At 39.6% G+C, this 14,263-nt stretch overlaps 1 protein-coding gene across 2 annotated transcripts in view; it reads right to left on the reverse strand.

The window, feature by feature from the left end:
• Window positions 1-14,263, reverse strand: part of LOC107383247 (retinoic acid receptor beta) — a 289,762-nt gene that overhangs the window by 31,668 nt on the left and 243,831 nt on the right. For both annotated transcript variants that reach the window (XM_054745637.2, XM_054745639.2), the window contains one exon: window positions 368-544. In XM_054745637.2, coding sequence (XP_054601612.1) covers window positions 368-544 — 177 coding nt within the window. The remainder of the gene's footprint in view (window positions 1-367; window positions 545-14,263) is intronic.

Genomic DNA, 14,263 nt, shown 5'->3' on the forward strand with positions numbered 1-14,263 from the left:
CGGAGAAGCGGGAAACTTAATAAGTGTTGTTTTAATCTCAGTTTTATTCCCATTATCTTGACTTTAATCTCAAGATCTTGATGTCAGTCGCCATATATTTGAACCTTTTATTTTTCTATTTGGGCTTTAATTTGAACTGCGTTTTCCCTAATGTACTTTCACACAAAAAGACCCGTTCAATCATTTTAATGTTTGATATCTTTGTGTAAATTTACATTTTTGTCCCTGGACAGCTTCCCACACGGTACATCAGGGAGATACTGTTGTTTATCTGAAAGCTCTTTCTGTTTCCTGTGGAAACACTGTGATCTGAGCAGTTTGTAATGACATATTATACTCTTTCACAATAAAAGAAGTTGACACCCACCAGGATGTCCAGGCAGGCAGCTTTCAGGAGCGTGATCTGATCGGCGATGGTCAACATCGTGAAGCCAGGCACTCGTTTGGCAAACTCCACAATCTTGATAATGCACTTGGTGGCCAGCTCACTGAACTTGTCCCACAGGCCCAGGTCAAGCCTCACACGGTGGTCTGCACTGGAGTTCTGCAACACACACACACACACACACACACACACACACAAACACACACACACACGCACGCACGCACGCACGCACGCACGCACACACACACACACACACGTGTCAGGCTGCTGCTAATGATCACCTCAGTGCTCCCACTCCATATGTGTGACACTAATATACAGTAAATCGGCTCCACAAAGCCGAGCTCTCAGGAACGCTGGCAGGATGGTTGATAATGTGTGACTGTGAGCTGAGCCAGGTGGCTGGGCCTGCAATAATGAGACTAACAATGTCAGTGGGACGCACTGGCGATGATGGGATGTGGAAGCAGACCTATGACAGGTAGCAGAGAGCAGCGTGAAGCCAGAGGTGCCATTAATACAGCTATACTGTCTCCATAATCTACACCAACACCAGAATGGAATGGGGACAGGAAGAGTGGTGAAGAAAAAAGAGCTCACTAACATGTTTCAGTGCATTAATGCGAGGAAACAGAGAGACGTTAAAGGCATGGAAATACAAGAGGGGAGGACTTCTCACTAATCCTGGAAAATTGTCTCCAACAGGCTGAGCTAAGGGTGATGTGTTGGTGTGGTGATGAGTGGAGCTGATAGTTGCTTTAGAAAATCACAACTAGCTTGATTCACTGTTAGGAACGTTCCCAACATGACTTTTAGTCCCTACACAGAGTTATGCTGCAGCTTTGACATGTGAAAATACCGCAGAATTTATAAAATCAGGATCACTAAACAGCAACCTGGAACTGGTTCATCACAACGTCTGAAATGTCCCTTTGAGGTGGTATAGCTGGTCTCTCTTCATAAACTCCCTCTCATTCCCATTTTTAAACTGGTGCAAATGTTAGTTCAATACATTATAGAGTCTCCATCTTTGTTCCACAAGATCATAAAGGCTTCCAGTCTAGCTTCACCTCGCTGACCGACACACAATCTGATCAAATAAGGACGTCTTAACACTCATGAACCAGTTCAAACTGGTGTCAGTGGTTCATGAGCCAGAAGCTTGAGCAGCTCCACATGGGACAGCACTCTATAGACCTCTACCTGCCTTACAGCAATAGCTGCTTACTGTGCCGGTAGCTAATGCAATGGCTAGCAGTTAGCTTTTTCAGTTTGCAGACTGTCGAAGAAGAAGAAGAAGAAGAGAGTGGAGTCCGGCAAGATGGCAGCAAAAGCGGTAACAATCTAGAGCATCTCCTGTTTAAAATTGGACCCCAACCTTTATAAACCTTTTAAAGAGCCGTAAATACGACAAAATGCCTTAGTTTAATAGTAACTAAAGACCTGGTATACATTTAAAATGGTAACACTTGGATATACGTCGAAAGAAGAAGAAAAAAAAAAAACTACAGCGGAGAACTGTTGGGTGAGTTGTAAGCGAAATACGCCAAGCTAAACCAACAAAGGAAAAAATGAGTCACCAACAAAAAAAAAAAACCTGGAATTAAAGAGAAAGGACTCAACCCCAAGTGAAAAGAAGGGTGTGTCAGTATCCATGGGTAGGATGCTTATGAGTACGGGTCCTCGCCAGTCCAGCAAGGCCGGGTCCTTGCTAGACCGCTAAAACCGGATCCCAGAGGCTCTGAATTCGGACAGTCTAGCCTTCATCTCTACGGTGACCCGTAGGTCCCGTCACAGCCATGGCGGCAGCTGCACGCAATGGAAAAATGCTAAAGCTAGCGAAAATCGAGCAGGAATATTAAGGAGCTACAGCAGCTTCACGTCCATCAGCAGCGTTTGGTCACAACCGTTTTCAGGTAAAGTAACTTTGTTTATTCTAGAAGCTTTCAGGACTTACATGTTAACTTTAGATGGTTTCATGTATGTTTTAAGCTACAGAATGAACTTGTTAAACATACACAACAGATTACTACAGAGTATTATCATGTAGGTAATTAATATAAACCAAATGCATTATAAATGTTGAATGCAGCAGGATGTTTTCTGATGTAAATTGGACGTTAGAACTTCTTATTTTGCATCAAATGGGGGTAAAACGTTTTAAAAAACAGGCATTTTAATAAAATAGCGTAAAAGTGTTTTCAATGTGCATTTGTTTATTCAACTTAAGCCTAATAATGATTAGATCTGTCTTAAAAATGTAAATTCTCTGTAGTTTTTATTTAACTATTCCCTGCTGCTTTTCTTTAAACTGAACAGAACCAGTGTGCTGCAGGTCATATGTCTGTTTAACATTTTTCAATAAAAAACCTCATTTTTAATCTATTACAGGTCAGCATGCACTGTGCTGCACATCTGCCTCTGTGCTGGTGAAGTTGTGGGTCTGGAGGATGAGCGTGAGGAAGATGTGTGTGGAGGAGGTCAGTGGTGCTCTGTCCTGCAGGAGGTACCAGCAGACCACCACTACTGTTAACAGGCAAGTCATTCACAGAGATGTAACAACCGTCGTCTGAGCAAGCCCAGCAGTCCCTGTAGATGGACGATGGAGTGGACAGTGAGAGGAAGCATCCCAAAGCTCTCTCTGCAGACCATCCTGTATGATGTTCCTCTGGCCAGAAACGTCCAGCCACGGGTCTGCTCCAGCCCTCCATCCACGTCTGGATCCTCCTGCAGCAGATCCAGCTGCACTGTTAAAGACTTCCTGCTCACTCAGTTTAAATAAATGATCCAGGAAGAGTCACTCAGGTTAATCCTGCTTTAACCGTACACAACTGGTCCATACTGGTTTTGATCTGTAAATAAGTGTAACGTATTATAAATAATCTTGTCTCCTTACCATCTTTTCATTTTCTGTTCATGTAACATGTTCAAAAACATCTGTAATAATAAAACTGGTGATAAAGTTAATGACCAGAAAGAGTTATCAGTTAGTATTTGTTTTAATAAATGTGTTCAAATATCAAACAGCTAAATAACATTAACATGATGACAGTAGAAGGCTTCTCTCTCCCAGGATGACCACCAGGTAAAGCCTCTCCTGATCCTGGACACCTGCAGTCCTACAGAGAAAATCAGAGACCACAGGTGACAAAAAGGCAATAAACACATTTTTACATTTATCCACATGAAAAGATAAAAATTATATTTTTCACACAAACACGTTTTACTTGTGTGAAATGTGAATGTGAAACTACTTTTCACAGAAGAACTTCTGTGGTTGTGTGTAAACAGCTTCACTCTTCACCTCTAAGATTAATAAAAACGCTTCTTTGCTCTGCTGTCCTTAAAACAAATAAGTTTAATTCGCTACACACACACACACACACACACACACACACACACACACACACACACACACACATGGGAATAACTGGGACCTGCAAAACAAACTCGTTCTGGCTGATTTCTGCCTAAAATGTAATTTAAAAAACAAATACACAAACGAAAAGTGTCTATAAACTGAACCGCTTTAAGCTTTTTAGGTTTCTACGGCAAGTTTTTAACAAACGTACGTTTAAAACTTCGTAGCTCTCCCCATTTTCTCTTCCTGTTGAAAATCCACAGCCGGTGCGCAAAGCATTCTGGGATAGCCTTGCTCTGTGAGGATACAACAGACCCGTCCTTGAAATGTGGGCGGAGCGAGGACGCATTTGAGGACGCGAGAATGAGTATTCTTGGAATTCAGGCTGTACACGTTGCTGCGCTGTGACGTCATCGACCTCAAAATGCACTCTTACAAGCATCCTTCCCGTGGATTCGGACACACACGAAGGCTCGGCATGAACTGCTCGGCGATCATGACTATGAAGTTTCACAGGAGAAAGAGATGGAACCCACCCCCCTCCATGACTCTCCATTGAGTAGCCCAGCTCCCAAGAGACTTAACAGAGGGCTACCGGAACCATCTATGTATGAACTACAGATGACAATTTTAAAAGCTGTAAACGATAGAGCAGACGAGCTGGCACATTGATAAGCAGCAACGCAGCAGATATCAAGGAACTGAAAGTTTCTCTTGAGTTCGCACACAAAGAGATAAATGATATAAAATTGGAAAATAAGGTCCTGAAGAAGCAATGTGAAAAGCATCAGGTGGCAATAATTTCACTGAAGGAGCGGGTGATTAATGCTGAACGCTACAAGCGGAGATGGAGCCTGCGACTCTATGGCTTACCCGAGGAAGATAACGAGATCATCAAACAAAGAGTGGCGGACATCAGTCAAAAGATTTTGCCAGGAATGGATGCCAAAGCAGCGGAGGGAATCGACATCGCACACAGGCTGGGGAAACGAGCAAACGGCTAAAACCGCAGTATCATCATCCTGTTCGCCTTTTGCTTCATCAGGGATGAGGTCTGGAGAGCTGTGAAAAACAACGCTTCGTTTTGGAGAAGACTTGATTAAAGAAGACAAAGAGAAGAGAGCGGCGCTGTGGCCCCTCATCGAAAGAGCACGCAAAGATGGGAGCAAAGCTTACTTTGTGGGAGTCAAAGGTTTCATAAATGGTAAGGAAATCCACCTGTCATCTGAAAACTGAACTGAATCATTAAAAAAAAAGAACTGCGTAGGGATTGGTCCTGATTGACTGTATTTCACATCCTAGCTCTTAGGAAATACTTGGATTGAGTTCCCAACAGTGTTTTATTATAAATCTATATTCCTGTCAATAATAGTAAATAGTTTTTGACTCTGTTTAACGCAAGTATATCCCAAATGTTTCTTCACATATGTTCAATTGTTATTTCTATGCTGAAAAGTTTTCCAAAGCAATTCATCTGTTACACAAAATGTTTTATTTAACAAGGTGAAAGGGTCAAATACCTAATATAGGAGTCGTTTTGTTCAGTTGACGTTCTTTAGGAAATATTGTGATAGTTTCTCTTAAGTTTTATTTCTGGAGCTTACTTTCAGCTCGATAAACACCAGGGGTCTGCGAAATATTGTAAAAAGAAACGCATTTTTCTTGTTCTGCAAGGAGGCAAAAACTCATTTTATTTTTCTACAAGAAAGTCACGCTTGCTTAGAGGATGAAACATTCTGGAAAAACCAATAGGGGAAAGACATTTGGCTTTCTCGTGGATCCAATAGGTCTGCTGGAGTCACTGTATTAAAGGACAAATTTGATGGAAAAATATTAGATAAAAAATTGATATTAAAGGTCACTACATATTTTTGATAATAGAGTTTCATGCACATATTTTCCTATTAGGGAACATCTACGGGTATAACTCAGACTCTGTAAACTGTTATTTATTAAATGAGACTGAAAATGCTATTAACTCTCTTACCTGTAAATACCCTTCAGCCAAGATTGTTTTGGAGGAGATTGGACTATGATATGGTCTCAAGAACTAGACAGACACCCCTCTAGATATTCTAAATGTAGAGATGGGGAAAACAGTCTTATCAAATTTAGCAAAAGATTAAACTTAATGGACATTTGGCGACATCATAACCCAACAACGAAACAATACACATGGAATAATAAAGATCTATTGCGCTGTTCCCGAATTGACTTCTGGCTGGTGTCCAACAACCTCCATAAACAGGTCTCCGAACTGAAAATAAGTCCGACTATTATGACAGATCATAAAACTATTCTTATCAAATTTAATCTATCTCAACAGCATAAAAAAATTTAATTATTGGAAATTTAACAACTCTTTATTGAATAATAATTGCTTTATAGAAACTACAAACAAACTTTTAAAACGATATTGAACAAGCAATAGCTGCAAATGAGTTTGGGAAACATTGGGAACTGTGAATTTAGAAAACTTGCCATTAGTTTAAGCAAGGACTTAGCTAAAAAAGAAAAACTAGAATATAATCTTTAATTAAATGCATATCGGACATTACTCTGAATTTAACTGACAATGAAAAATTACTACAGTTAGACTCCTTTCAATCTGAATTAGATGACATATATAAAGAAAAAGCTAAAGGTGCCTTCGTAAGAGCAAGACTAAAATGGTTGGAAGACGGAGAGAAAAACAGGAAATATTTCTTTAGTATTGAAAAAAGAAACATTGAAAGATGTACCCTAACTAAATTAAAAATAGGAAATGACATAACAACAGACTATAATATTATATCCTAATTTGTGTCCAAGTATTACCGGTATGCTAACTTGTACGGAATAGAAACATGTTCTGACTCATCCAATATTTTACGAAATAACGAACCTAAATATGCTCCCAGTAACTCAGGCTATTAAATCTAAATTTACCGGTAATTGTTGGAACTCCAGAGATGTATCCATATATGGTAGAGTTCTGTTAAGCAAGGCAGAGGGAATGTCCAGAGCAGCTTATATCTTCTCGATATTAGATATTCTCAAATCCCTTTGTTCCCAACTTGATAGAACTTTTCAATTTTATATGGAAAAACAAGCCTGACAAGGTAAAAAGATCTGTTCTCTCAAAATTGTTATTTATTTGTTTTTGCTATTAAGCACAGCTGTTGAAGACTTTATTGCATTTGAGCCCCTCCATTTGGACTTCAGTAAGCCAAACCAACATATTTCATGCTCAGAATGCACGCTGTCCACCAAGGTGGACATGTAATAAATTATTTGTAAAGTATAAAATTTTACAAAAAATATTTGTTGAAATTTGTTTCATTCACACCTAAAGACGAATGAAAAAAATTGTTACAAAAATCATGGTTGAAGATTTCATAATTCACGCATCAAAGGGTTAAATACTAATGGTGAAATATTATCTCACAAAGACTTCATAGAAAAATATAATATTAAGTCTTCACAAGAAGAGTATAACATAGTAATTAAATCTATCCCTGTTAGTATATTTTCTTTAGCACAAACCATACAATAAAACATCTTATCTGCAGCAGTCAGACCACCAACTATTTCCGGGATCTTAATTACAGATAAGAAATATAATAATTCTGTTATTAGAAAAGTAATTGATCCTGTATCAACACCGATATGTAAACACCGATGGACTTTAATGAATGCAAAACAATGGAACAGGATCTTTCTGCTACCTCACCAATACGTTATTGTGAATAAGATAAAATAAGTCTTGTTCAAAATTGTACACACATATTACCCGTCAAAAGCGAACATCTGTATTTTTTTTCCAATTATTTCTGACATCTGTACTTTTTGTGGTTGTCATGGAGAAATGATTAAGCATATTTTTGTTGATTGTTTTCATGTAACATTATTTTGTTTCCATCTACAAAAATATATTTCCAAAAAGCTACAAATAGATATTTTTAAGCAAATTTGAAATACTCATTGTTACTAATCCTCATCTATCATCCAATGAAAAATATATAATTAATTTGATCATAATTTTAGCAAAATATTATTTACATAAAATTGTTTTTCAGAAAAGTATTCCCTCCATTTATAACTTCAAAATTACAGACCTGATGAAATATCGGAACAGCATTGAAATTTTGAAAAAGAAGAACAACAAATTAACCAAGACTATCAATTTATTTCATCATTTCAATCTAGACGCAGCAGATCCCTAAGTGTTATGTTTGTATGCTTTTCTTTTTTTCTTTTATGTTATCTTATTATGTCTGTTTTATTTTCTTATCTTATTATGCCTGTTTTATTTTCTTATCTTATTATGTCTGTTTTATTTTCTTATCTTATTATGTCTGTTTTATTTTCTTATCTTATTATGTCTGTTTTATTGTCTTATTTTATTATGTCTGTTTTATTTTCTTATCTTATTATGTCTGTTTTATTGTCTTATCTTATTATGTCTGTTTTATTTTCTTGTCTTATTATGTCTGTTTTATTGTCTTATTATGTCTGTTTTATTTTCTTATCTTATTATGTCTGTTTTATTGTCTTATCTTATTATGTCTGTTTTATTGTCTTATCTAATTATTTCTGTTTTATCGTCTTATCTTATTATGTCTGTTTTATTTTCTTATCTTATTATGTCTGTTTTATTTTCTCATCTTATTATGTCTGTTTTGTTGTCTTATCTTATTATGTCTATTTTATTTTATTTTATTATCTTATTATGTCTGTTTTATTGTCTTATCTTATTATGTCTGTTTTATTGTCTTATTTTATTATGTCTGTTTTATTTTCTTATCTTATTATGTCTGTTTTATTGTCTTATCTTATTATGTCTGTTTTATTGTCTTATCTTATGATGTCTGTTTTATTGTCTTATCTTATTATGTCTTTTTTATTGTCTTATCTTATTATGTCTGTTTTATTGTCTTATCTTATTATGTCTGTTTTATTGTCTTATCTTATTATGTCTGTTTTATTTTCTTATTTTATTATGTCTGTTTTATTTTCTTATCTTATTATGTCTGTATTATTTTCTTATCTTATTAGGTCTGTTTTATTGTCTTATCTTATTATGTCTGTTTTATTTTCTTATCTTATTATGTCTGTTTTATTTTCTTATCTTATTATGTTGGTTTTATTTTCTTATCTTATTATGTCTGTATTATTTTCTTATCTTATTATGTCTGTTTTATTTTCTTATCTTATTATGTCGGTTTTATTTTCTTATCTTATTATGTCTGTATTATTTTCTTATCTTATTATGTCTGTTTTATTTTCTTATCTTATTATGTCTGTATTATTTTCTTATCTTATTATGTCTGTTTTATTGTCTTATCTTATTATGTCTGTTTTATTGTCTTATCTTATTATGTCTGTATTATTTTCTTATCTTATTATGTCTGTTTTATTGTCTTATCTTATTATGTCTGTTTTATTTTCTTATCTTATTATGTCTGTATTATTTTCTTATCTTATTATGTCTGTTTTATTGTCTTATCTTATTATGTCTGTTTTATTTTCTTATCTTATTATGTCTGTTTTATTGTCTTATCTTATTATGTCTGTTTTATTTTCTTATCTTATTATGTTTGTATTATTTTCTTATCTTATTATGTCTGTTTTATTGTCTTATCTTATTATGTCTGTTTTATTGTCTTATCGTATTATGTCTGTGTTATTTTTGTATATTGTCAACTATTAAATGTATGTTATTGCAAATGTAAACAACTGTAAAATGTGATCTATGAATAAATAATAGACTTCTTTTTTTGGAAAGATGAAGAAGAAGAAGAAGAAGAAGAAGAAGAAGAAGAAGAAGAAGAAGAAGAAGAAGAAGAAGAAGAAGAAGAAGAAGAACCAGAGAGAACATTGCACGGTCTACACTTGTTTGAAGCTAGCAGCAGGGTTATTTACAAAAGTTGTAAGTACGATTTCAACCAGTAGGGGAAATAAGTGAATACCTGAACATCAAACAGTTAACATGCAAAAACAGCCATTATTAATATTCTACATGCACCAGTTACTGGGAGGATTACAGCTGGCCATGACCTGAGATGAGCTACTCAGAGCTTTTATTTTAGCTGCAGAGTTCAGTAAGATATGTGCTTTGGGCCGATCTTACCCACAAATCTGCATTCAGACGTGATTAATTCTAGGGACAGCAGAGAGCCTGACGTCATGTTTCATGAGACAAGCCAGAAGAAAATCTACCAGAAAATTATGGTAATGGAAAGCTGGTGGTGTTTTTGTCATGTCCTGTGTCCCTTGTCTCCCTATTCCATGTTTTCTCCTTCCGAGGTGTCCTTGTCCTCCGTGTCCTTTCCATACCTAATCTCCTTTGTCTCTGGTCCCCTCGGACTTCACTCAGGTCTCTCACTTCCTTTCCTATTCCCCAGCCACTGAGCATTATTTTATTTCCATTTAGTTTTACCCATGTCCCTATTTGTTTAGTATTCTTTTGTTTCAGTGAACTTTGACCTCTGTGTTTCCTTAGCAGTTATTTAAATATAGTTATTCATTCTTCTGTTGCTATTCCTCAGTTAGCTTCTGTTTACATTTACCTTATTCTGTTCCATTTTCCCCAGCATCGAATTTCTCCCGAGTCCTAGTTGTTAGCATGTTAGCTGTTGTTAGCTAACAACTGTTCTTAGCTGTTGTTAGCTAACTGATAGAAACAAACATGGATGAAAAGATGCAGTACAGGTCCAGAGGTGAGATGGTGGAGAGGGTTGGAGGTGAATCAGGTCCACACTGAAAGTCACTGAAGACAAGCAGGAGTAAGGAGTAAAAAGAGCTAATGAGATGCGCTTTATGAAAACACCACCATCAGTCTGAGCCTCTGAGCCCCGGGAACTGCCCGGGGAAACATATTTACACCCAGGAGGGAGCTGCTGTCAAAAGCAAAACATCTGTTGTTTGTCCACTCAGGAGACACGAAGACAGAGATAAAGTGAGACAGGGGATAGTTAAGAGGGAAAGACGTCATTAAATATGATCGGGGTTAAGTGAGACACACATTGGAGTGGAGCTTAAATCACAGACAACAAGCTGCCGTCCACACAACAGCACTAGACACACACTCCACAGATCAACAGCCAACGGGATGGTGTGTGTGTGTGTGTGTGTGAGTGTGTGTGTAGACTAACTCTGAAGAAGGTGGTAGCTGATATTAAAGCAACTCATCTTGCTCTGCCCTCTGGCTGGAGAGGGGATCTGTGGAGTGATGATTCAGTTTCTCTCCCCCGCCCCACCCTCCTCCCCGCCACACAACCTTAGTCAATTACAGCAGTCTCATAAGTCAATAGAGGGAAACAAGGAAGTTTCTGGGGATTTCTAATTTCATTTAAAAACATTAATCCAAACAAATTAGACAAGCTGCTACATTAAAAGAGGCTGGCGGAGTAGAACTGAGCGTCCATCGGCAGACCCGAGCTTACGCATGCAGAGAGGAAGCAGCCAGCACCTGTGATGGATGGCGACAGTCAACAAACCTTAATGTGGCTAATATCTGCAGGCCGAGCTGCTCGCTGCACAGCCTGCAGCAGGACCGGTCCGATTCCTCGCCCGGTACAGATGCTTTGGTTTGTCTTTGAAACGGCCAGGCTCGTTTTCATCATCATCACTGTCAGTGAAGCGTTATTCAATGTGGGGCCGTCTCTGTTAACCCAGCAGTGAACTCCTAAATCACAGCAGACTAGGATTTGAATATTTCACAGTATAATTGGAACTTTAACCTAATCTAGAGGCGACGGAGCTCCTCCACACTTGCCGACAAGGAGAAGTCAAAAGCACCATCAGGATCCAATCCCGTGTAATAATGAGAAACTCCTCACAGCCGAGAGTGAGTATAATTACCAGTGATCCAGATTAGGGCTTTATCTGAGCTGCCACTCCAACAAACAACAAATGCGGGCTCATATCACAGCTCAGAAGCAATATTCATGCTATTATGAATAGCCACATTTTCAGCTGTGGATTTCTGCCCCAGTGAGGGATGTTTATGTGGTGGATGTCTCCTGGTGGAGCGGGTGGAGCAGAGATGGGTTACAGCGATTACGGAGCTTTGTGTTTAGACTGAAAAGATCAAAATGCACATTTCTATAGATGGGAGCTTATCAAAGAGCTGCTGCAGAACGCTAAAAGCCTCTCTAGCATCTCAGCTCTGAAACATCAGCAACCAAACAGAACTTAACACTAACAAGAGAGGCGTCACTGCCACTTTATTTTCATATAAACATGGCTTTGTGCTGTGAGTGACAGGCATCCTGAGCTTTCTCAAACTAGCATCCCCTCCAATCCCATCAGATGAGCCTCTGTGAAGCATCGATGTCAATCAACTGATGGTAGTCTGGCTGTAATGCAGCTTAAAGATGGACACATTGGACCCAGTCTGCTCCCCGCACAATGCTGCCATGTCAATCAGAGCAGTGCCCCTTTCAGCCTTCCTGCAAATCCTAACATTTGCCTGTCAAAGTAGAACGAGGTTGACATATATCAGTTACATGCTCTGTGGGTTTCTTCAACATATCTGTGACCTCCAACTTTTGTACCAAGTTAAAGGCAGAGTAGCAGCATCCCTCATGGGGAGGAGAGCGGATCAGGCGAGACAGAAAGGCCATGATATGGCTGAGCATCCCATCACATCCTTCATTACTGGATCTGCTGTTTGGATGTTTTGGGTCAGAGTGTAGAATAAAGCCTTCAGTGTTGCTCTGTTGCAGTGAAAATGATTACAGGCTGGATTTTCCACGTCAGTTCAGCTTTTCAGACTTGTCAAAAACTCAAGTGAGACGTGAACTCAAGACAGACAAACGGATGTAGCTCATCTCCCTTTTTACACTCTGAGAGAGCCAAGGTCCAGACTACGGTCTGGACGTGGAGTCATGGCTCACGTTGTGTTAGGGATCTGAGGTGTAGAGAAGACTCTGGCAGGTACGCACATCTAAACAAGTTTGTAGCACGACAAAATCCAAACATTTGTAAACATCTGTGATTTTAGAGAACGACTCATGCGAAGGTTTTGTGGAGTGCAATTGAGTAGAACCACAGATATGTGTAGACTGGAGCCAGTTACAACCTGCTGGAGAAGCTAGAAAATCCACCTCCAGGAAATGAAAGTCATCATCATCATCACCACCACCACCAGCAATGTCATCACCACCACTATTACCACCATCATCACCCCCATCATCATCATCACCACCACCACCATCATCACCAACATAATCTTCATCACCACCACTGCCATCATCACCACAATCATCATCATCTTCATAACCACTACCACCACCATCACCATTATCGTTACCACTACCGCCATCATCATCACCACCACCACCATCATCACCAGCATAATCTTGATCACCACCACCACCACCATCACGTCATCACCACCACCACCACCATTATCATTACCACTACCGCCATCATCACTACCATCATCATCATCACCACCACCACCACCACCATTATCATTACCACTACCGCCATCATCACTACCATCATCATCATCACCACCACCACCATCATCACCACCATCATCAACATCATCATCATCACCACCATCATCACCACCATCATCTTCATCACCACCATCACCTCCATCATCACCAACATCACCAGACAGAAGAACCTGTCAAGACGGTCTTCAACTCCCACCTCCGGCAGAGCTTTGACCGCGTCCCGAAAGCAGTGGGGGACATTGACTGTGAGTGGGCCTTGTTCCACCCTGCGATTGTTGAGGTGGCTGTTGTTAGCTGTGGTCGCAAGGTGGCCGGTGCCAGTTGTGGTGGCAACGCCCGTACCCGCTGGTGGACACCAGAGGTTCGGGGAGCTGTCAGGCTGAAGAAGGAGGCCTACAGGGCGTGGCTGGTCTGTGGGTCTCTGGAGGCAGCAGACAGGTACCGGATAGCCAAGTGGGGTGCAGCAGTGGCATTTGCCGAGGCAAAATCTCGGGCGTGGGAGGAGTTTGGTGAGGCCATGGAGAAAGACTATCGATCGGCTCCAAAGGGGTTCTGGCAAACTGTCTGGCGCCTCAGGAGAGGAAGGCAGCAACTCGCTCACACTGTTTACAGTGGGGATGGGGAGCTGCTGCCGTGAACTGGGGCAATAGTTGGACGGTGGAAGGAATACTTTGAGAAGCTCCTCAATTCCACCTACACGCATTCCGAGGAGGAACCAGAGCCGGGAGACCTGGGGATGGACTGTCCAATCTCTGGAGCAGAAGTTGCTGAGGTAGTCAAACAACTACACAGCGGCGGAGCACCGGGGGCAGATGAGATTCATCCTGGGTATCTCAAGGCTATGGATGTTGTAGGGCTGTCGTGGTTGACACGTCTCTGCAACATTGCGTGGTCATCGGGGGTAGTTCCTGTGGAGTGGCAGACCGGGGTGGTGGTCCCCATCTTTAAGAAGGACCTGAGGGTGTGTTCCAACTATAGGGGGAACACACTCCTCAGCCTCCCTGGAAAGGTCTACTCCAAGGTACTGGAGAGGAGGGTCTGATCGATAGTTGAATTTAAGATTGA

Source organism: Nothobranchius furzeri, chromosome 11 (genome assembly GCF_043380555.1).
Source record: "Nothobranchius furzeri strain GRZ-AD chromosome 11, NfurGRZ-RIMD1, whole genome shotgun sequence".
NCBI lineage: Eukaryota > Metazoa > Chordata > Actinopteri > Cyprinodontiformes > Nothobranchiidae > Nothobranchius > Nothobranchius furzeri.